At 47.3% G+C, this 23,504-nt stretch overlaps 1 protein-coding gene across 1 annotated transcript; it reads left to right on the forward strand.

Annotated features, from left to right (window-relative positions):
• Positions 1 to 395: 395 nt before the first annotated feature.
• Positions 396 to 21,302, forward strand: AADACL4 (arylacetamide deacetylase like 4). Its single transcript, XM_032760963.2, has 4 exons — positions 396 to 563; positions 5,679 to 5,895; positions 16,351 to 16,414; positions 20,528 to 21,302. The coding sequence occupies exons 1-4, from the start codon at positions 396 to 398 to the stop codon at positions 21,300 to 21,302; spliced, it is 1,224 nt and encodes a 407-aa protein (XP_032616854.1).
• Positions 21,303 to 23,504: the final 2,202 nt, after the last annotated feature.

Genomic DNA, 23,504 nt, shown 5'->3' on the forward strand with positions numbered 1-23,504 from the left:
CTGGCGAAGTCTCCTATCTTACAGTTGAAAGATCAGGCCCTGGAGGCCCATATAACCCACGTGATATCTCTTTCTAGGGTTCCCAGGAGCCGAGATGCCCATTTGAGCCTGATCTTCCTGAAGATCTTTGGGAAGCTCACCTTCCAAGACTCCCCATGACGGGCAGTATTGATTTTTCTGGGTCCCCACATTGCTTAGGGAAACAGGTTCCTCCAGCTCCCATTGGCCCTTTTGTGCTTACCCTGAGAAGTCAGGTCAGGCCACTGTGTCAGGTGTCAGGCTTAGCCTAGAGACAGTGAGGTGGAGGAGGCGGAGGGTTTAACCCGGCCAGGTCCTCTTCACATAAGCTCTCAGGCAAGCTCCTCAGGGCAGCAGCTCCTCGAGGCCCCAGGAACATGGCTGTCCCATGGCTAGTGCTACTCTTGGCATTGCCCGTCTTTTTCCTGGGGGTCTTTGTCTGGGCTGTCTTTGAGCACTGCCTCACCACGGATATTCCTGCTACCTTGCAGCATCCCGCCAAGTTGAGATTCCTGCACTGCATATTCCTCTACCTGGTCACTTTGGTGAGTTTACTTTCAGGCCATGTCGTAACCTGGGGGCTTCTTCTCTTGTTCTCAGTACCTTACCCTCTTTTCCCTCTTTCACTTCCCTTCTGCCTCTCTCTCTTCAGACTCCCTCAAGATAGACTTGTCTCTTCTGTATCTGCTATTCTGTTTGCCTCTCTTCCCTCCCTCCGTTCCTTCCCCCTTCCCATAGCCTGCCTGCCTTTCTTCCTCCCTCCCTTCCTTCCCTCCTTCTCTCCCTCCCTTCCTTCCTTTTTTCCTTCTTTCCTTCCCTCCTTCCCTCTCTCCTTCCTCCCTCCCTCATTCTCTCCCTTCCTCCCTATCTCCTTCCTTCCTTCCCTCCCTCCCTCCCTTCCTTCCTTCCGTCCCTCCTTTCCTTCCCTCCTTCTCCCCTCCTTTCCTTCCTTTTTTCCTTCTTTCTCTCCCTCCCTCCTTCCTTCCTCCTTCCCTCTCTCCTTCCTTCATTCTCTCTCCCTCCCTATCTCCTTCCTTCTCTCCCTCCTTCCTTTCTTCTTTCCCTTCTTTCTTCCTCCCTATCTCCTTCCTTCCTTCCTTCCCTCCTCCCTCCCTCCCTCCCTCCCTCCCTCTCTTCCTTCCTTCCTTTCCTCCCTCCTTTGGTTCCTTTCTTCCTTCCTCTCTCCTGCTCTCTCTAACTCCCTTCTTTTCTTCCTTTAGCATCAAACATTTACCAAGTGCCAATCACTGGGCTCTTTTCTGAGAATTCAAAAACAATTTCAGATCCAGTTCCTGCCTTCCCGGGGCTTGTGGCCTGACAGCCCCTGCACCTGCTTCAGCCGCACACACTTTCACCCTCGGTGCACTGACTTACCTACAGGTTGTTTCTATTTTATTTTACTTTTTTGAGACAGGGTCTTGCTCTGTTGCCCAGGCTGGAGTGCAGTGGTGCAATCATGGCTCAGTGCAGCCTCAACCTCCTGGGCTCAAGTGATCCTTTCCATCTCAGCCTCCCAAGTAGCTGGGACTACAGGTGTGCACCACCATGCCTGGCTAATTTTTGTACTTTTGGTAGAGACAGGGTTTCGCTATGTTGCCCAGGCTGGTCTAGAACTCCTGGGCTCAAGCACTCTGCCCGCCTTGGCCTCCCAAAGTGTAGGGATTGCAGGTGTGAGCCACTGCACCTAGCCCCACAGGTGTTTTTTTCCTTATTCATCTCTGTAAGCCCAGTCCCACTCACAGAGCCTGGTATCTGGTAGGTGCTTACTTTTGTTGATATAATCATACATGAATTTACCCAGCATTTCTGAGTGAGCATGCCAGCTAGGCTCTGAGCAGGGCTTGGGGATTGGGGGTTTGGGGTAGACCAGCATGCACCCAGAGTTGCAGTGGATTTCGAAGCAATGGTTTGACATCTTGTTTGTGGCAGGCAACCTGAGTTAACCCCAATGTCCCAACCCTGGGTGGAGACCTTATAGAAGCCAAACAGCTCCTACTGATTCCAGGGCAGCTGTGGAGGAGGATGAGAAGGCCACGCTTAACTGACAGCAGGGCTTAGGAATAAGGAACAGAGACAGCAGCCGGACTGCCTGAGTGTGTGTCCCAGCTCTGTCACTCACTTTCTGTGTGGTCCTGCACCGTTTACTTAACCTCTCTGTGTCTCAGTTTCCTCATCTGGGAGGGTTAATATGTTTAGAGATGTTTAGTGAATTCATAAAATACATTTCTGTGCTGCTGGAAATGTTCCCCATGGGTTACAAAAACATTCTCTAAAAGATCACTTTTAGAGACACGGACAAGTTCGGTGTGCAATGGCATCAATGCCACTGACGCAAGGAGACAGGGCAAAGATGTAGGAAGGGCTCTTGTCTCTCTCATTTGGAGAATGCAATCAGCCTGGAATTAGGCAGTCTCAAGCCAGTGGCTGCAATCCATATGGAGTTACTAGTTGGGTTAGAGCCCCAGGATTTAGAACGAGGGCCTAAGATGTTCAGGTGGCCCAGAGAAATGGAGATTTTTCTAACTGTCAGTGTTTCTCCTCAAAAGCAGCCCACAAGCTAAGCATCTACTGATGACAGCTGCTACGGGCTGCTCACAGGAGACTCTGAGATGGGTCTGCAGGCGCTGAAAGGGTGGATTCAGCTTGTGGCATCCTCTCTCGATCCCTCCAGCACTGGGGCCTCCCGGGGCACACTGCCCATCATGGGGTGATGATGATGAGGATGAAGACATGCAGTAGTGAATGTTCATTCGGTTCCAGAGGACAGATAGACAACACAGGAACAAGAAGTTTAGGGAGGACAAGGAAAAAGCTAAAAAGAGGCTACGGCCAGAAAATCAAGAGCTTTGTTTTGGTATCAGACCACCCTCTGAGCCCTGAAGCCCTCACTTACTTGTTTTGTGGACTCGTGTTTTTGTGCCTTTATTTTCTTCTCTGAAAAGTGAGGATTTTTTTTTTTTTTTTCTTCTGAGACAGGGTCTCACTCGGTCACCCAGGCTGGTGTGCAGTGGCATGAACACAGCTTACTGCAACCTCCACCTCCTGGACTCAAGTGATCCTCCCACCTCAGCCTCCCATGTAGCTCGGACCACAGGTGTGCACCATCACATCATGCCTGGCTAATTTTTTGATATTTTGTACAGATGGGGTCTTGCTACGTTGCCAAGGCTGATCTTAAACTCCTGGATTCAAGCAATCCTCCTGCCTTGGCCTCCCAAAGTGCTGGGATTACAGGTGTGAGCCACCATGCCCGGCCACTGGACCTCAGATATTTTTAAAATCTCGATGCTCTCATGCATAATCTTAATAATCAGTTTTCCTCTCTGCCCCTGTCCTAAGTTACCAGCTATAGAAAATGTGGACTCAGAATTGGAAAACCAAACCAAAACCGAAACAATGTAACTTCGTGGCATAGCTAGTGGCCATCACACAGTGCGGTGTGATGTTAAACCTTCCGAGGTAGTGCGATGCCTATGGAGGTTTAACATCACACTGCATTGTTCAAAATCCCCTAAACAGACATTTCCTGTTCTAGATGCTGGAGACAGAGGGGAAGGTGCTGAGACCTTTGCTCGTGAGAAGCATTTGGTTTGGTGGTAGGAACAAACATGCGTGATCATATCCACACAGTAAAGCTCCAGAGGAGTTCTAAAGAAATCTTTAGAGGCAGAGGTTGCAGTGAGCTGAGAATGCCCCACTGCACTCCAACCTGGGCGACACGGTACTGAGGGCCTCCAAGAAGGCAGTGGCCATTACTATGAGAGGGAGGAGGATGGCCCCACGTGAACATGACTCTTGAGCCTGGATATGAAAGTCAGTTTGGTGCCCAACCACCTGCTGAACAGGTAAGAAAGTCTCCCAGGAAACAAAGGGAGGCATGGAAAAGCCCACAGTGTGTGGGCAAACAGGGCAGACAGCTGGGGAGATTAGGGCTGCGGCCAGCCTACCCCGACAACAGGTGCCACGACTTAGGGAGCTCACAGCTGAGCAGGTGAAGATCCATACTGGTACAACATAGAGGCCTGGGGTTTTCAGATGTGGGTCAGTTGATGGGAAAAGCAGGTGACCTCCACCTTGCAGATCAACTCGTTCTCCTCCAACTGAAGCAGGGAAATCATTATTTTGTTTGGAGTTCCTTTAGGAGGACCTCTTCATGGAGGGAACCGATTGGGGTAGTCCGTGGGACCTCAGACAAGACCCAGTGGGTGCAAGCAAGAGAAAGGGTGGGGCTCACACTGGCCAGGACCCACTGGGGAGACACTCTATGTAGGTGGTCACATCCCATCTTCACACCTCATCCTTGGACCATACACACCATGCTTCTCATTTTGTAAACAAGGGAAATTGAAGCTCAGAGACAGTGATGCCCAAGGCTTTTCAGTTCATTGGAGTTTGGGTTCAGACTTGAGCTTGGATAGGCTTGACTCCAAAACCCAAGCTCTTTCTTGGTTAGCAGTTGAGAACACAAATTTTGCATCTTACTCGTTGAACAACCCTGGGCAAGGAACTTGACCTTGGCATGTCTTAATTTCCTGATTTGTAAAATGGAGCTGATAATTGTGCCTGACTTAGAAAGGTTGCTGAGAAGTTTAATTAAGTTAATGATCCAAGCCACTTGGGCCAGTACTGGCACATTGTAAATGTCTAATAAGTATCAGCTATTCTTGTTCTTGTCATTCTTATCATTCCTGGCTGTTTTCCTTATGACAAAGACACACTCCAAATGTGAGGTCTGTGGAAGAGATTATCCAGAATCGCTGAAATGTACATGAAATATGACACCTTGTAACTATATTTCATGAAATATTCAGATGTTGAATTGTTTATAAGTAGAGTGACCATATTAGTTTAAAAACACATTACTCCCTTGACCTGAGCCCACAACAGACATCCCTAATTGATCACATTGCTCTTTGTCGTTGAACACGGACACAGTTAGGAATCCTTCCTAACACAGAAGAATGATGTGCTGATACAGGTGAGGAACTATCTTTGCATCCCAGGCTGGGGAGAGTCCAGCACAGAGCTATAGAGAGGGAAGTTGCTGGCCAGTTGCCTTGGCCAATTGGCTTTTCTTTTTTTTTTTTCCCCGAGAGGGAGTCTCTCTCTGTTGCCAGGCTGGAGTGCAGTGGCACTATCTTGGCTCACTGCAACCTCTGACTCCCAGGTTCAAGCGATTCTCCTGCCTCAGCCTCCCAAGTAGCTGGGACTACAGGTGCTTGCCACCATGCCCAGCTAATTTTTATAATTTTAGTAGAGATGGAGTTTCACTATGTCGGCCAGAATGGCCTTGGTCTCTTGACCTCATGATCCATCCGCCTCGGCCTCCCAAAGTGCTGGGATTACAGGCGTGAGCCACTGCGCCCGGCCAACAGTTGGCTTTTCTGTCAGTGGCTTCTTCCCAGTCAGCCCCAAGCTAGGCTACCCTTTGGCAAATTCACATCATTATTCAATCAAGAGCCTTTGGGGAGATAAGTTGGAAAACCCAGTCCTCTACCTGGACACAATCCAGAGCCCATGGATTCCTGAAGAGCCCCCTGTACCTACAGGAGGCAGGTGAGAAACTATGAAAACATCCTAACAATTCTAAGTGTCGGGGAATCTACCATCCAGATTCTAACCTCTCCTAACGTCTGGCTTTCTTTTATTACCTCCAACAGGGGAATATATTTGAGAAGCTGGGAATTTGCTCCATGCCCAAATTTATTCGTTTTTTACATGATAGCGTGAGAATTAAAAAGGACCCCGAACTTGTGGTTACCGACCTGCGTTTTGGGACGATACCCGTGAGGCTGTTCCAGCCCAAGGCAGCACCCTCCAGACCCCGGCGAGGCATCATCTTCTACCATGGAGGGGGCACAGTATTTGGGAGCCTGGGTAAGGGGCTTCCCTGTGGCTTTGTAGAGGAAGGGCCTCATCTGCATGCATAGCCTAGCTCATGCCTCCCACAAGAACCCTTCTACAGTAGCTTAAAGGAATCAGTTGTTGGAGATTTTTATAGCGTTAATAGCCCAGACTAAGGGCTTTGGGCTCAGGTCAGTAGATAGTGTGGCAGCCGACATGGGAATCCTTTTCTTTTCTACAATATGATGGTCTCAGTCAAGATGGGGACAGCAGTGTCATGGTGGGGCCGTCACAGAGGCTGTGGAGTCCTCTCTCCCCTTTCTACTCATAGTCATTGGCCTGCCGTGTCTCATTTACAGTGCTCCCAAACCCATGTATTTCCCTCTAGCTCTGCAGTATCATCATGACCCAAGACCCCATCCTTGCTTGCCTGCCCCCTTGCACCCCAGCCTCCCAGCGACGGGTCTCCCTGGTTCACCTCTCGCTACTCATATCTGGTCCCCACCCAGCAGCTAGAGGGATTTTTTTTTTTTTTTTTTGAGACGGAGTCTTGCTCTGTCACCCAGGCTAGAGTGCAGTGGCACGATCTCCGCTCACTGCAAGCTGCGCCTCTCGGGTTCACGCCGTTCTCCTGCCTCAGCCTCCCAAGCAGCTAGGACTACAGGTGCCCACCACTGTGACCGGCTAATTTTTTTTTTTGTATTTTTAGTAGAGACGGGGTTTCACCATGGTCTCGATCTCCTGACCTCATGATCCACCCACCTCGGCCTCCCAAAGTGCTGGGATTACAGGCGTGAGCCACCGCGCCCAGCCTTCCAGACGGATCTTTTAAAAATACAAGTCAGAGTTTGTCAGTTCTGCACTTAAATCTCTCCTGTGCCCTTTCGTGAAACCCAGACTCCTCCCACAGCCTCGCCCAGGTCACCTGTGATGTCCCTTACCCGTTCACTCAGCTGCAGTCCTGATATGCGTGTATCTGCTGCAGACACTTCAGCAACTTCTCACCACCATTCTCCACCTGCTGTTTCCGCAGCCTCAAAAGATACCCTTTCCACCCCTGACATTGCATGGCTGACTATGCCTGGTTCTTTCAGTTGTATCTCAACTGTCCCTCCCCAGAGTGGTCTTAATACCAGTGGGCTGGGGGATGTCCCCAAAGGCCAGTGGGACCTCCAGCTGGTGTCCCTGCTCTTGAAACCATTGTGAGAATGAATTCAAGGACAAGTCAGAAAATAATGAAAATACAGAGATTTGTTGCAAAGGGAAAAGCACACACTCAAGAAAAGGGAGTGGGATGGGCTCAAGAGAGACAGGCGCAAAGAAACACTACCTTTATGCATTTCTTTAACCAAGGGGTGGGCTAATCATGAAAGTTCTTGGAAAAAGGTGATGTTTTCTCGGAACTGTGGTGCCACCCATTTGTACACCAAATATGGTGTCCCCATAACTGTCCTAGCTCTGGTGTGTGTGTGTTTAATATGTTAATGAACACATAAGGAGGTCCTAGGAGAAACCCAGGTCCAATCCAGTGCCATGTTGGGTCCAGCCGGTCTTAGCCAGCTTGGTCCACACCCTGGCTTTTCAGGGTTTTATCAGCTTCTGCAGCTATTTCAACAGTTTCCTTTTACTAGTCATGTGAAACTGTTGCCTGGAATTTTCTATTCTTCTGCGACCACCCTGTATAATTCCTATCTCATTTTTTTTCCCTCAGAGATTTCCATCTCTTATATTTAGGGGTTGATGATGGGGGAGGTCAGTCTTCAGTATCTACTTTCTGCTGATTACGGGTGTTGGTCCCGCCTAGTGTAGGCTTGGAAATCTCTGGGTTCCTAGCCTATGGGTCCTAAGGGTGGGTCATCAGGAGGATCTGAATCTGAGGCAGGGGTTGGTTGGAATCCTGCAGGGCCATCCTTTTGACGTGGAACTGTTGCAATCTATTAGGTTGGTGTGAAAGTAATTGCGGTTTTTGCCATAAAAGGCGAAAAACATTTGTGCCAACCTAATAGAAGACATAAACTTTACAAAGAGATTAAACAAGAAAGTAGCCAAGATCAGAAGTAATAAGACAGCTATTAGAGGTCCCAGGAAAGGTAGGACTCATGTCACACTTGGCAGGTATCCCTGGATGGAGTCCCACGTGGTTTCAGCAGTGAGGTTATTGAAATTATACAGCCAGATAGCCTGTTGGTAAAACTTGGAACATGCCGTTCAGCTAATCCTGAATTGTTGATATAAGAACAACAGGTATGGTTTATTATCGCACAAACCCTTCTGAGTGGTTTATGCTCTGGTCCTGTTAGGGCCTCGTACAATGGCTTAGTAATGAGCGCAAATCCTGGGATCCAAATCCTGTAAAACCTTGGCACACCCAGGAAAGTTCTAAGTTGCTTCTTTGTTTGTGGAGGTCCTACCTTCAAGATTGCCTCCTTTCATTTGATGGACGAGGTCTGGTTCCCTGGGCTTAGGATGTGTCCCAGATATTTTACTTTACTTCAGGTTTAGAAATCTGGGCCTTGGATGAAGAGAACCTATACCCTCTTTTTCCCAGGAAGTTTAGGACCTGAATGCCATTCTTCTCTGAGTCCTCTCAGAGGGACTGCATACAAGGATAACATCCACATATTAGAGTATCCCCCCCTTTCTAGCTCTAGCTCCCTTAATTCTCATGCCAAGGGATTTCCAAACACCTGAGTCCTATCCCCAAAGCCTGGAGGCAGTACTATCCAGGTGTGCTGCTGGGAAATAGTAGTTCCAGAATTAGTCCACTCACAAGCAAACAAATACTGAGAGTCAGGGTGCAAAGAGAAACAAAAGAAACCATCCATAAGATCTAATACCATGAACAAATTGGTGTCTCCCAGTATTTGGGTAAATATGGTATGAAGATCTGGCACTCTAGGATGTAAGGGAATTACGGTCTCATTGTAAGTCTTGAACTACCGTTTGGTTTTTGGACAGGGAGGTCAGGAGTATTACAAGGAGATCGACCTGGAACCAGTAGGCCACGTTTTAACAACTTCTCGGTTAGAGGTTGCAGTCCTTGCCCGGCTTCTGATTTGAGAGGATATTGATCCTTGTATGGGGAATTATTTTTGTCTTTTAAAGAGATGATCACTGACTGAGCATTGCTTTGCCAGGAGTTTCTTGGTTCCATACTTGCGGGTCTACTTGAGACCTTATTTCGGTGTGTGTGTGGGTCTCCTGTTTTTCTGAGACTGGTTTAGAAACAACAAGCATTGCCAATAAGGAGGGCTTTCTAGGGCCTGGTAAAGTGGCTTCATTTATTGGGATGGCTAGGAAGTCCCATCTGTGTGGGGGTTCAGTCAGGCTGGTGGGAAAACTTTTAGTTATAATAGCCACAAACCTTCTTGGAAGGCCTGAAGGTTTTCGCTAAAATCTCAGGATAAGGTTATGGCTGAACCTAACCCTTACCTAACCTAACCCTTATCTTGAGTAAATAACTTAAAGTGGGTACAAAGGAAGATAGAATAGTTTATCTAAATAGCTTGTTTACTCACGTGGTCCTAATACTAACCTTTGATCATTCATGGGCAAGACGGCCCTCTCCGGGGTAGGAGCGACCAGGTTAATTACCCACAGGTGTGTTGACTCAAGCCTTTGTCAATTAATCTTTACTGAATAAATACGAATCTCGCTGGCTGGTCAGGGCCATGGCCACTGACCCTTTACGGCACCTTGCTTGGTGTCTGTAAGCGGCTCAGATGCTCAGCCGGACTGGAAAAGCAGAATATCTGTGTCAGTGCATGTTATTCATCCGTTGTTGGGTCAGGGTCTCGCACATCCCAAAAAACAAATGGGACATTCTGGCATAACTAGCAACTCATGAGTTACTATATATACTATATAGACTATACTATATATAGTCCTAGCCTGCAGCTCAGGGGTAAAGTAAAGCACTTTGGTTTTGGGGTGACATCGACACCTGTGACACTGTAGCTTTTGGAGGATAAGGGCCCAGGGTGGCTGTTTAGGAGACAGTAACTGGCCCCTGAGTCAGTTACGAAATTAATATTTTTACCAGCCATGTCAGAGTCACCGAGTCTCCTCAGCTGTGATGACCATGATTTTTGTGGGAGCTGCCAGGAACCTCAGGCCTCTTCAGTTCTCAGTTATGGTCATTACAGCATCGGGTGTCTTTCTCTCCCTTCAGATCTCAGGACAGTCCCTTTTCCAGTGGTCCTTCTACTTGCAATGAGGGCAGGGTCTAGGTGGGCTCCCTGGCTGGGACGGTCATTGCTCCAGTGTCCCGACTTTTCACACTTGAAGCAGTAACCATTGCCTGCAGGTTTGTTGTTAGGCCTGTTTGACCCATGACTGAAGCCTCCCTCTGGGTGACCCTGGGTTTGTGGGGCACTGGTTGAAGAGTTACAATGACAGCTATCATTTGGGCCTGCTCTTAATCCCATTGTTTGCCATGTCGGGTCTTTTCAGCCTTTTCAGCCCTGTCCCTATTATCAAATATCCCAAAAGCTACATCAAACATTTGATTAACAGGCATTTGGAGTTCCAAAGCCAATTTCTGTAATTTTCTCCTGATGTTGGGCACTGACTGGCTAATAAAGGGTTCTGATAAAGAGCCATGAAGGCCTATATATATGGTATTTCAGTCCATTTCTCCTGACATTTACAAAAAAGACCTAATCACAAGATGGTATTAAAATTTAGGGTTTCATTCTCTGGCCATTGCACCCTATTTTCCAACTTATACTGGGGCCAAATGGTGTTACAGAAAGAAATGAGTTTCTTCTAAGCCCATCAAGTTTAAAATTATTCCAGTTTTTAAGAATGTGTCCCAAAGGGGAGTTGGCAGAGATGAAAAGTTACCCATGGCCGTGGCTTGTCCTTGGCATGACTTGAGAGAGAAGGGGAAAATAACAGTAAGGTTCCCTCATGGATGGACTGGTCCTGGCATTTTATGAAATGTTCCTTATGATTGGCCAGCTCCATGTCCATGCCAGGGAGACAGGCATCCCAGTTCCCTTGGCTAGCTGCCTCAGTGTCCAGGCATCCGTGGAGCCCTACTGTCCTCGGCATCCAGGCATCCCTGGAGTCTCAGTGTTGCCCAGGCATCCGTGGCCCCTGGGGCTTTGGAAATGGGAAGGTTGAGAAGGGCAAGCTGTGGGCCTGCAAGCTTGCTGATATCCATCTGAACATTTACCACCAGGTAAAGCTTGGGAGTAGAGATGATTCAGTATGGCCAAAACATAGGGACCTTGAAGGGAGCACTTGGCATTCCAGAGAACAGTATCTAAGGGGCCTGTCCCGCTGTGTCTAAAGAGTTCACTAAGCTTTCGGATGAAGTGTGAGGAAGAAGCATGAGAAGAGAAAATCACAACAGTAAGGTTTAAAGAAAGACAAGGAGAACACATTTCCCAACTAGCATCAGTGTCTTGGCACAGCTGGTCCCTTGGGAAAACAGAAGACCCTTCCCAGGAAAAAGTCATAGTACTCCTTGGAAACCATCCATCCACTGCCTGGTATGGGTTTTTACCCTACCACCCTCATTAGCCTCATGTTAGGGAGGACCATGTTGCCTCAAAGCTACTCAGTGTAAGGCTGGGCATGGTAGCTTATGCCTGGAGTCCCAGCACTTTGGGAGGTTGAGGCAGGTGGACTGCTTGAGCTCAGGAGTTCAAGACTGGCCCTGGCAACATGGTGAAACACCCCTTCTCTACAAAAAATACGAAAGTTAGCTGGGCATGGTGACACATGCCTGTAGTCCCAGCTACTCAGGAGGCTGAAGCAGGAGGATTGTTTGAGCCCGGGAGGCAGAGGTTGCAGTGAGCTGAGATCACACCACTGCACTCCAGCCTGGGTGATAGAGAAAGACTGTCTTAAAAAAAAAAAAAAAAATCAAACAAACAAAACCCAAAACTACTCTGTGTAGGCTGATAATTTCTCATCTCTGCTTGTCACCCATCAGGGTGAATTGGGTTTTCCAGCCTGAGGGAGCAGCAGGGAGGCAGGCTGTAGTTAGCGCCAAGAAACAAGGAAGAAAGTAGTAATTCCAGAGAACAAGAGGACTCAAACTAAGGTTGGAGCGGGACTTACCAATTGCCAGTTGTTCTAAAATGGGAGTGATGATGTTCCTAACTGGCTCGCCACAAAGATGATACTGCTGGTCTGGGGGAGGTCCCCAAAGACCAGTGGGACGTTGACCCTCGCCAGTGTTCAGGCTCTTGACACTATCATGAGAATGAATTCAAGGAAGAGTCAGAAAATGGTGAAAGTACAGAGATTTATTGCAAAGGCAAAAGCACATAGTCAAGAAAAGAGTGCAGGCAGACTCAAGAGAGACACGCGTAAGGAGGATTGGGGCTGCTACCTTTATAGGTTTCTTTAACCAAGGGGTGGAATATTCATGAAAATTCCTGGAAAATGGCGGAGTTTTCTCGGAACTGTGGTGGCACCCATTTGTACACCAAATATGGGTGTCCCAGAACTGCCATGGTATTAGTGGGTGTGTGTTTAGTATGTTGATGAGCATAGAAGGACATCCCAGGATAGACTCAGGTCAAATCCAGTGCCATGTTGTGTCCAGTCTGTCTTAGCCAGCTTTGTCCACATCCTGACTTTTCAGGATTTTATCAGTCTCTAGCTTCTGCAGCCATTTCAAGTTTCCTTTTGCCCATTGTGTGAAACTGCTGCCTGGAATTTTCTTGTCTTCTCTTCTCCCCTTCTCTCTCTCTCTCTTTCTTTCTGTTTCTTTCTTTCTTTCTTCCTTTCTCTCTCTCTCTTTCCCTCTCCCTCTCCTCCCTTCCTTAGTCCCTCCTTCCCCTTCCTTCCTTCCTTCCTCTTTCCTTCCTTCCTTCCTTCCTTTCCTTCCTTCCTTCCTTCCTTTCCTTCCTTCCTGCATCCCTCTTTCTTTTCTTTTCTTTCTTTCTTTCTTCTTTCTTTCTCTCTCTCTCTTTCTTTCTTTCTTCTTTCTTTCTCTCTCTCTTTCTTTCTTTCTCTCTCTCTCTTTATTTCTTCTTTCTTTCTCTCTCTCTTTCTTTCTTTCTTCTTTCTTTCTCTCTCTCTTTCTTTCTTTCTTCTTTCTCTCTCTCTCTCTCTTTCTTTCTTTCTTTCGCAACACAGTCTTACTCTGTCACCCAGGCTGGAGCACAGTTGCATGATCTCAGCTCACTGCAACCTCCACCTCCCAGATTCAAGCAAGTATCGTGCCTCAGCCTCCCAAGTAGCTGGGATTACAGGCGCGTGCCACCACACCCGGATAATTTTTGTATTTTTAGTAGAGACGGGGTTTCACCGTGTTGGCCAAGCTGGTATCGAACTCCTGACCTCAGGTGATCCTCCCGCCTTGGCCTCCCAAAGTACCGGGATTACACGTGTGAGCCACCGCGCCCGGCCTGGAATTTTCTATTCTCCTGCAACCACCCTGTGTTATTCCTGTCTCAGCCTCCCTGGACATCTTATCTAAGAACTCTCCCCGCTGACTGCTGCCCTGCCCTGCACCCTGGTCTCCACCCCCGGCCTCATCCTTGCTAATTTTCTTCAGGTACTTGACACAGTCGGAGCTCATTTTGTTCTTTCATGGGTTTCCTTATTTAGTAGTTGCACCCCCCCCCCCCCGACTAAAAATGAAGAGTGCAGGAAGTTTTGTTTGTTGCTGGATCCCCAGTGCCTGTTGTTTTCATTTTTTTTGAATTGAATGAATGAATGCACGAATAAATAGATGGATGGATGGGGGAATAAGTGGATGAAAGGATGAGCTTGCGAATGAACAAATGGATATGGATGTATGGACCGATGCATGGCATGCGAGAAAAATTTGCCCACAGGAAAAGGCGGGCTTCTCCTGGTACATAACTTCCCCAAGATTAGGATGTACTGCCACCTGGTGGTGGGAGTGACGACGGACATTCTCTAGCTGGATCTGTTGTCACGGGAACAGAACCCAGTTCCTGTCCTCATGGACCCGACAGTCACCTGAGGGAGCTGGACACTGAAGTTATTGCAGATCATGATAACACAGGTGGCATGGAGAATGACTCACAGCATCATTCCGATTTAGCTCTTCTCATCAGAGAAGTCAGATTTGAGCTCAGGCTCAATGGATGAGGAGGATCTGGCCCTTTGGAAGCCGGAGAAGAGTCTTCTAAGTGAGGGCCGGGGCTAGAGGGAGGCACTTGCTTCAGACTCCAGATTCAGAGGGTGCCAAAACATTCATTCATCAAGATAAGTAATATTTTAATGCAATGTTTAAAAAAACAAATTTTAATGCAAAAGAATTATGATGAACAAAATGTCAAAATGTATACACAGGCAGGACCCAACAGGGCGGAGCAAGTGTGCAAGTGAAAAGTAGAAGCCTGTTTATATACATATATATATTTTAAGGACAGGGTCTTGCTCTGTCACCCAGGCTGGAGTGCCGTGGCATGATCACAGCTCACTGCAGCTTCCAACTCCTGGGTTCAAGTGATCCTCCTGCTTCAGCCTCCCGAGTAGCTGGGACCACAGGCATGCACCATCACCCCCAGGTAATTGTTTATGTATTTGTTTGTTTATTTTGAGACAGGATCTCACTCTGTTGTCCAGGCTGGAGTGTAGTGATGCAATTATGGCTCACTGCAGCCTCAACCTCCTGGGCTCAGGTGATCCTCCTGCCTCAGCCTCCTGAGTAGCTGGGACTACAGGCATGTACCACCATGCCTGGCTAATTTTTAAGTTATTTGTAAAGACAGGGTTTCCCTGTGTTGCCAGTCTAGTCTTGAACTACTGGGGTCAAGTGATCCCCCCACCTTGGCCTTCCAAAGTGTTGGGATTACAGGAGCGAGCCACTGTGCCTGGCCTAATTATTTTTACAGAGACGGGGTCTTGCTATATTGCCCAGCCTGGTCTCAAACTTCTGGGCTCAAGTGATCCTTTTGCCTTGGCCTCCCAAAGTGCTGGGATTACAGGTGTGAGCCACTGCACCCAGCCAAGCCTATTTAAAATTTTGATATTTTGTTCAACATACAATTTTTTGGCATTAATTGTGATTTCTTAATTGCATCCAAATGTTATTTTTCTGTATGGCTGAGTGTTGTGGGGCTCCCTTGATTTTGCACCCAAGGCGATGTCTTGCCTACCTCACCCTAGTCCCGGCCCTATTAAGTCTAAGTGGAAGGGACAGTAAGTGCAAAGCTCTGAAACAGGGACGACCTGACATGCTTGGGAAAGGAGGAATGTCTGGGTTACATCGGGAAGATGACACCCAGGTTGGCCCGGGGTGGCTAGGAGAGGTCTTCACTTTGTCTGGGCCTTAAAATCACCTGGGAATTTTAAAGTCATATTCACACCCAGATCATACCCCAGGCTAAGTGGGCAGGACTCAGGCATCAGCATTTCTTTTTTTGAGATGGAGTCTTGCTCTGTCACCCAGGCTGGAGTGCAGTGGCGTGATCTCGGCTCACTGCAACCTCTGCCTCCCGGGTTCAAGCAATTCTTCTGCCTCAGCCTCCTGAGTAGCTGGGACTACAGGCATGTGCCACCATGCCCGGCTAATTTTTGCATTTTTAGTAGAGATGGGGTTTCACCATATTGGCCAGCTTGGTATCAAACTCCTGACCTCGTGATCCGCCCACCTCGGCCTCCCAAAGTGCTGGGATTACAGGCGTGAGCCAGGGCATCAGTATTTTTAAACAGCTCATCAGATGACTGCAATGTGCAGCCAGGACTTAGACCTACTAGTGTGGAAACTTCAACTTAGGGGCTGACTGCTCTGACTCAATTTAGACCCCTCTGTGCCTCTGGCTCCATTCCGAACCATTGTCACCTCCCTCAAAGAACATTAATGAAGCATGCACCTACTTCAGCAACCTCCCCCATACCCTGGAATTACCTGGTATGATTTAGAAAATCCTGACGCCTGAGCTTCCACCCTAGAGATTCTGATTTAATTAGTTTGAGGTTTAGCCTGGGCCTGAGGACTTGTAAAAACTCCCTGGTACCTCTATGTATGGCTGAAGTTGAGAATGACTAAATTAGAAGTGTGTTTGGCAGTGATTCTGTGTCTGCCACTGTGCTAGTATGTTCAACGTACTCATATTAATGGACCTGCCTCTCAGAACTTCATATGCACCACTCTACTAGTAGAAACATCCCGTCCAACCCTTGTTTATTTCTTGATCAACATAAATATGTAGTTATTATTAATATCCTAGTTAGGCATGCCTAACTTCCCTTGGTTTTGTCCATTTCAGATCACTAAGATTTCCCGGTCCCTGGTTTCCTCCACTGTAAAATAAATGTTTCAGAAAGTGAGCCCCAAGGTGAATTTGAACCCCAAAATTCAGGAGGTTGGGGACAGTTGTATGATTTGGCCTGGCTTGTTGGCTCTGCCCAGGCAGAGGAGGCATGGACAGAAGCAGAGAGGATGCCACACCCCACACCAAGACTGTCAGCTGGCTCTTCCTAGGGGCTGTGGTGAGATGGTTTGGGTCCTACTCATGCGCTGCTGCTCTGACTGTTTTTGTCTTGCAGATTGTTACCATGGCCTGTGCAATTATCTGGCCCGGGAGACTGACTCTGTACTTCTGATGATTGGGTGAGTTGCTGGAGACAGCTGGTAGGTTCCACAGGGGTGAGAGGAGATAGGGTAAGTTCATGGGTGATTTGTAGATCAAAGAGGCCCTGACTCCGAAGAGGCAACTCTTGGACACGCATCCACAGAGACAGGCGCAGCAGAGCTCGAAAGAGCAAAAGCCTGGAAGCAACCCACATGTCCATGAACAGGGGCGTGCATGAATAAACTGCAGCACAGCAACTGTTAGATTACATAGCCATGAAGATATTATGGATTTTTCCATAGCCATTTAAATAAACGAACTAGAAAGGTGTACCATATTGCAAACGAATCTTAGTAGTATAAAACTAAGTGAAAAATCTTCAAAAAATCACTTAAAGCCTGATACTCATTTTGCAAAGGTAAAAACGTTAAAACCAAAAGAATACTTTCGAGGAATACACAGACACAACAAGACAACGTAACATAGAAAGAACAAAATGATAGCTACAGGATTAAGGGTTACCATTCATTAAGTTGGAGGAGAAGCAACATGGCGTGATGGTGGGGTTGGTGAAGGTGATGGGCAAGATTCTGGCTGTTGTTTGGGGTCATGGTTCTGCAGGTGCTTATTGCATGGTTAAAAACTAACTAAGCTTCTGGTCCTACAGGAACTAGTGTTGAGAGTGTCTTAAGATACAACCTTGGTCCTATAAAAACAAAAGGGAGATGGGGGCATCTTTAGAGTGGATGGAGGGGGCAGTAGGGGCTACTCACTAGGATTCTGGTTCTTGGCCCAAGAGATCTCACATCACTGGGAAGGAGTTTAGAGAAGGCCAGTGAGAGAAATTAAAATCTGCCTTTTTAGATTCTACCTCTGCAATGGACCTCGTCAAACCTTAGCTGCCCCCAGGCTTTGGTAGACAGAACAGCTGTGTGACTTAAACAAAGTCACTTAACATCTCTGGTCCTCTCTGATGAGATTGAGGAAGCCAGCACTTTCTAGTATTCATCAACATACCTCCCAGGTAGCTTGCCATTGTGTCTGGAATTCCACCATTACAGTCTATGTCACCAAAGGCCTTTGTGATAATAAAAACATCCCTTGAACAGGTAGCACATAAAGGTATCAATAAGCACCTGCATTAATACCTTGTAGGAAATTGCTTAGGATACCATTATCCCAGATACTTAGACCTGGTGCACGGGCCAGGGCAGTTTTGATAGAGTGGCTGATGGAGCTGCATGCACAGAGAAGGGCTTCCAGGAGGCCGCAGGGAGACAGTAGCTGAGAGGAGACTCCCTGAGAGACACTGAAGGGAGGGAGCTGTCTAAGGCCTGGATGGGACTCCCTACCCGAGCTCTTGGAGAAGATGGGTCTTTTGACCTTTGGCTCTGCGAAGCCTTCACCTCTGGGTGAGTATCTTAGTTTGGGCTGCTATAACAAATTACCATAGATGGGGCAGCTTAAACAACACTTTGATTTCTCACAGTTTTGGAGGCTAGAAGTCCAGGATCAGGGTGTCAGCATGGTCTGGCTCTGGTGAAGACCCTTTTCCAGGCTGTAGACTGCCAGCTTCTCCTTGTATCCTAGCATGGCAGAAAGAGAAGCCAGAGAGCTCTCTAAAGCTTCTTTCATAAGGGCACTAATTCCATTCACGAGGGCTCCACCCCCGTGACCTGATCACTTTCCTAAGGCCCCACTTCCTAATACCCTTACATTGCAGTGTAGGATTTCAGCATGGGAATTTTAGGGGGACACACACATTCAGTCTATCACAGTGAGCAAGAGAGAAGTGCAGGGAGGCACAGGAGAATTTCTGCCTCTTTTTGGCAGGTCAGAGATTTTGCCACTAGAAACTGCCTAATATTTGTTATCCCCTTCATCATATTGGAGTCATATATTCAACATTTGGTGAGGAGTATTCATTTCTAGAAATGGGAAAATGAAAGCTGAGGTTTGTACTCTCTGCTACCAGGTGCAGGGGCCACCTCCCTGCAAGGACCCTCTAAGAAGCATGTGTTTTGCCTGAGCTTAAATGGGAACCTACTTTGATAACATTGATAGATTTATCAATGTATTGACCATCTAGGAAATGGGCAATAAGATTATTGGGCGATAATTGTTTCCTAGATGGGCACTACATTATGCTGCAATCAATCAAACTCTATTTTGAAAGATGAGGCGTTAAATTAACTTTTAGAGGAAACAAAATCCAAGGTCTAATAGAAGTCAGTGTTTTCAAACTGGCTCTTTTGAACCCTAGGGTTCCCTGTGATGCCTTAGAGGCAGCTATGGAGGTCAAAGAAGAAGGAGAAAGAGTGAGGGCTTATGTTTCTTACCCTTGGGCAAAACCAGAATGACTGCATTTGTTTATTTTATACCACGGGGCTCATATAATTTTTTCTTCGAAACGAAAAAAATAATTTTGTCATTCTAAGTTGAAAGCCACTAGTCTAAGGTGTTGTTTTTCCTTATGAGCTTCTTCCAAATTTAATGTGATAATTAGAATATACCTTTTTGATGGTTTCTTTTCTTTTTCTTTTTTCTTTTGTTTTCTTTCTTTTTTTTTTTTGAGATGGAGTCTCACTCTGTCTCCCAGGCTGGAGTGCAGTGGTGTGATCTTGACTCACTGCAACCTCCACCTCCCAGGTTCAAGTGATTCTCCTGTCTCAGCCTCCCAAGTGCCTGGGATTACAGGCTCCCACCACCACACCCTGCTAATTTTTGTATTTGTAGTAGAGATGGGGTTTCACCATGTTGGCCAGGCTGGTCTTGAACTCCTGAGGTCAAGTAATCCTCAGCCTCCCAAAGTGCTGGGATTACAGGCGTGAGCCACCGCCTGGCTTGATGTTTTCAATGATAGATTGTAAGAACAGAAAAGACGATTAGCAGCAACTTCAACTTAACATTTAAGAGAACAATTGTTTAGATAAACTTTAGCAGACTCCAATCAGTTAAGCCAAACTGTTTCTATTTTTTTATTCATTCCTTTCTATTATCTTAATCTCAATTTATGCATTAATTAGCTTGTTCATTACTGTTTTTAAAAGCTCATTTTAAAGTTCCTTTTCTTTGACCTTGAATTTATTTGAGGGGACATACTTCGGAAACCAAACCTCAGGATATTTAAGACCAACCCCCCTAGTGTTCTTCACCAGCCACTGGCACCTGGGTCTTCCGCAGCTTGAGCTGTAGGTTTCCAGGCTAGCTTTCCGTCTCTACATTACACCTTCAGAACACTCCCTGCCGCTGTTGCCTCCCACACTGGAGTGCAGTGGTATAATCACAGCCCACTGCAGCCTCAACCTTCTGGGCTCAAGCAATCCTCCTGCCTCAGCCTCCTGAGTAGCTGAGACTACAAGTGTGTGCCACCATGCATGCCTAGCCAATTCTTTTAAATTAGATTTTTGATTTTTTTTCGTTTTGTTTTTGAGATCGAGTCTCGCTCTCTCACCCAGGCTGGAGTGCAGTGGCGCGATCTAGGCTCACGGCAAGCTCTGCCTCCCGGGTTCACGCCATTCTCCTGCCTCAGCCTCCTGAGTAGCTGGGACTACAGGTGCCCGCCACCATGCCTGGCTAATTTTTTGTATTTTGTTTAGTAGAGACGGGGTTTCACCGTGTTAGCCAGGATGGTCTTGATCTCCTGACCTCGTGATCCACCCGCCTCGGCCTCCCAAAGTGCTGGGATTACAGGCGTGAGTCACCGTGCTCGGCCTAGATTTTTGATTTAAAAAAAAAATTCTGCCTGAAAGTAACTTCCCCTTGACTTTAACTTTAGTGTTCTCTCTCCCTTTCTCTACAGACAAGCAGTGGGACTGGTGGTGGTTTCATTTGCCTTTTTATCAGCCGTTGCTGGTTGTTTTGCTCCCAAAGCAAATAGTTCAATGAAAACAAAGTTGCATCACCTCGTATAGAGTTTGCGGGAAGCTGACAGAGCACAGGTTTGGAGTTAAGAATCCTTGCCTCTATGACTCTAGGCAGGCTCTTCACACGCTCATAGGAAGACAATGGGGATAAAATCCTTACTTCATAGGGTTATTCTGAGGATTTAATCAGATATAGTCTTGTAAGGGGGTTGAGGATTCTGTTGAAACAGCTCCCTAGCAACACTGTCCACACCGGCTTAGTGTTGCTCCCTGTTTTCGTTTTAGGTACCGCAAGCTTCCTGACCACCACTCCCCTGCCCTTTTCCAAGACTGCATGAATGCCTCCATTCTCTTCCTGAAGGCCCTGGAAACCTATGGGGTGGACTCCTCCAGGGTTGTGGTCTGTGGCGAAAGCATCGGAGGCGCGGTGGTGGCCGCCATCACTCAGGCCTTGGTGGGCAGATCGGATCTTCCCCGGATCCGGGCTCAGGTTCTGATTTATCCAATTGTCCAGGCATTCTGTTTGCAGTTGCCATCCTTTCAGCAGAACCAAAATGTCCCGTTACTTTCCCGGAAGTTCATGGTGACTTATCTGTGTAACTATCTGGCCATTGACCTCTCCTGGCGTGATGCCATCTTGAACGGCACTTGTGTACCCCCAGATGTCTGGAGGAAGTACGAGAAGTGGCTCAGCCCTGACAACATCCCCAAGAAATTTAAGAACAGAGGCTACCAACCCTGGTCTCCCGGCCCTTTTAATGAAGCTGCCTATCTAGAAGCCAAACATATGCTGGATGTAGAAAATTCACCCCTGATAGCAGATGATGAGGTCATCGCTCAGCTTCCTGAGGCCTTCCTGGTGAGCTGTGAGAATGACATACTCCGTGATGACAGCTTGCTCTATAAGAAGCGCTTGGAGGACCAGGGGGTCCGCGTGACATGGTACCACCTGGAGGATGGTTTTCACGGATCCATTATCTTTTTTGATAAGAAGCCTCTCTCTTTCCCGTGTTCCCTGAAGACTGTGAATGCTGTAGTCAGTTATGTAAAGGGCATATGATAGTAACCCTGGGGCCCTGAGGAGGAAGGGGCAAGTATGGACTCTGCCAGAAACTGGGTGCTTTAGTGAGTTCTATTTTATCGACTAAAGAGGTGCTACATCAGTGCTTGGGACAGCTGGGAAGGGTGAGAAGTAAGCTAACAGTCTTGCTTAGTATTCAAGAAAATCCAAACTGTGTCTGTTTCCTTCCAACACTAACAATGTCCATTGCTGGATCTAGCGACATTCTCTAACATTCCCGTTCAGGTGAAATAAATATCAAAAGGAGAAAAAAAATGCCTTTAAAAATTTCTCAAAGCCCCAACATATAAGATCTGTGCAGAATAAATGCCAACAACTGTTCATACTGTCAGTGGTGAATCTGTATCCATGATGACAAAGCATTGCTGGAGGGGGCATATAATTGTTCCTGCGGCCAAAGGTCACTGGGTCAAATCTCGACTTTGATTGGCTTCAGCTGGTCTGAGAAATGCTGTTGCAATGAAATTCTACCCTTGACAATGAAGATCTCAGAGGGGATTGTGGGAAAGAGAGAGACAGGGAAAGAGGCAAGAGGAAAGGAACAGAAGAAAAGGGTGGGCTCTGGGGAGCTGTGAGCTCTGCCTGGGCTCAAGTCTAATCTGAATTCCAAAAGCAGACCACTGGGTACTAACAGGCAGGTTCACCAAGTCAGGGATGTCTTGGGAACTGCTGGATGCCATCTGGAATATAGAAACTGCATTTCCTAAGGCAGTAAGGTACTGGCCTCTTTTCTTCGATGAGCTTATATATTGTTCTCACTTTTTTTTTTTTTTTTTTTGAGACGGAGTCTCACTCTGTCGCCTAGGCTAGAGTGCAGTGGTGCAATCTCGGCTCACTGCAACCTCTGCCTCCCGGGTTCAAGCGATTCTCCTGCCTCAGCCTCCTGAGTAGCTGGGATTATAGGTGCATACCACCAAGACTGGCAAATTTTTGTATTTTTTAGTAGAGATGGAGTTTTACCATGTTGACCAGGCTGGTCTCGAACTCCTGACCTCGTGATCCGCCCACCTTGGCCTCCCAAAGTGTTGGGATTACAGGCCTGAGCCACCATGCCAGACTATTCTCACTTTTATAAAGAACCATGCCATTGCTTAGCCATGCCAATTTCTCTGCTCACAGAGAAAAGGAAGGGAATCTTTGTATTGCATGTTGGAGGTGACCTACACTAGTGTTTGCTTGGGCCCATGTTTGATAGATATACCTGTAACTCCCCTGGGCCTCAGTGCTGTCAGTCTCACCAAAGTCCCACCCAAATGCTGAAGCTGGAGGCTTTCCCAACCATAGCCTCAGTGGGTACCAAAGACCTCACCTATGACCGATGGAGGAGGGGGTCCTACAGATGTCTTGGTTCTTTGCAATAAGAGCAGGCATCCACACAGGCAATCTGGGTTGGGCCCCTGGGGGCATGAGCAGACATTGTGACTAATGGGTTATATGTAAGCAGCTTTGATGGAAGGGTGTGTTAAGTATCTATTGGTGTGTAACATTATTACCACAAACATGGTGGCTTAAAACAATACACATTTATTAGCTCACAGTTTCTGTGGGTCAGGAGCCTGAGTACAGTTTAGCTGAGTTGTTGGCTTAGTCAGGGGCTGGGTTGGCAGCCTCTTGCAGGGCTACAATCAAGGTGTTGGGGCTGTGGTCTCATCTGAGACTCAATTGGGGAAGGATCTACTCTCAAGCTTGGTCAGGTTGTTGGCAGAATTCAATTCCTTGTGATTATAGACTGAAGACTTCAGTTTCTTGCAAGCTGTGGTCAGAGGTCAATCTCAGCTTCTAGAGGTCACCCACAGTGTCTTGACACATGAAATTCTCCAAATGACTGCAAGGGAGAGACAGACTCCAGCAAGGTAGCTACTAGAACTAATGTAAGGTAATCACAAACACATATCACATACATGCCATCACCTTTGCCATATGCTATTGGTTAGAAGCAATTCATAAGCCTTGTCCACACAAAGGGATTTCGTAAGGGTATGACCACTGAGGAGTGGGGACCATGAGGCCACCTTAGGGCATGTCTTCCACAGAAGGCCTCACCAGAAGATGCTGGGAAGAACAGTCAACCCAACTTCTCAGCCTGAGAAACTCTGTAACCATTGTGGTCTGTAACCATTGGCCTGACCTGGAGCTAGTGACAAATGGTTCCCCAGTAGAGTCCTCTCATCTTTCCCCAAC

The sequence above is a fragment of the Hylobates moloch genome, unplaced genomic scaffold (genome assembly GCF_009828535.3).
Source record: "Hylobates moloch isolate HMO894 unplaced genomic scaffold, HMol_V3 SCAFFOLD_9, whole genome shotgun sequence".
Lineage (NCBI taxonomy): Eukaryota > Metazoa > Chordata > Mammalia > Primates > Hylobatidae > Hylobates > Hylobates moloch.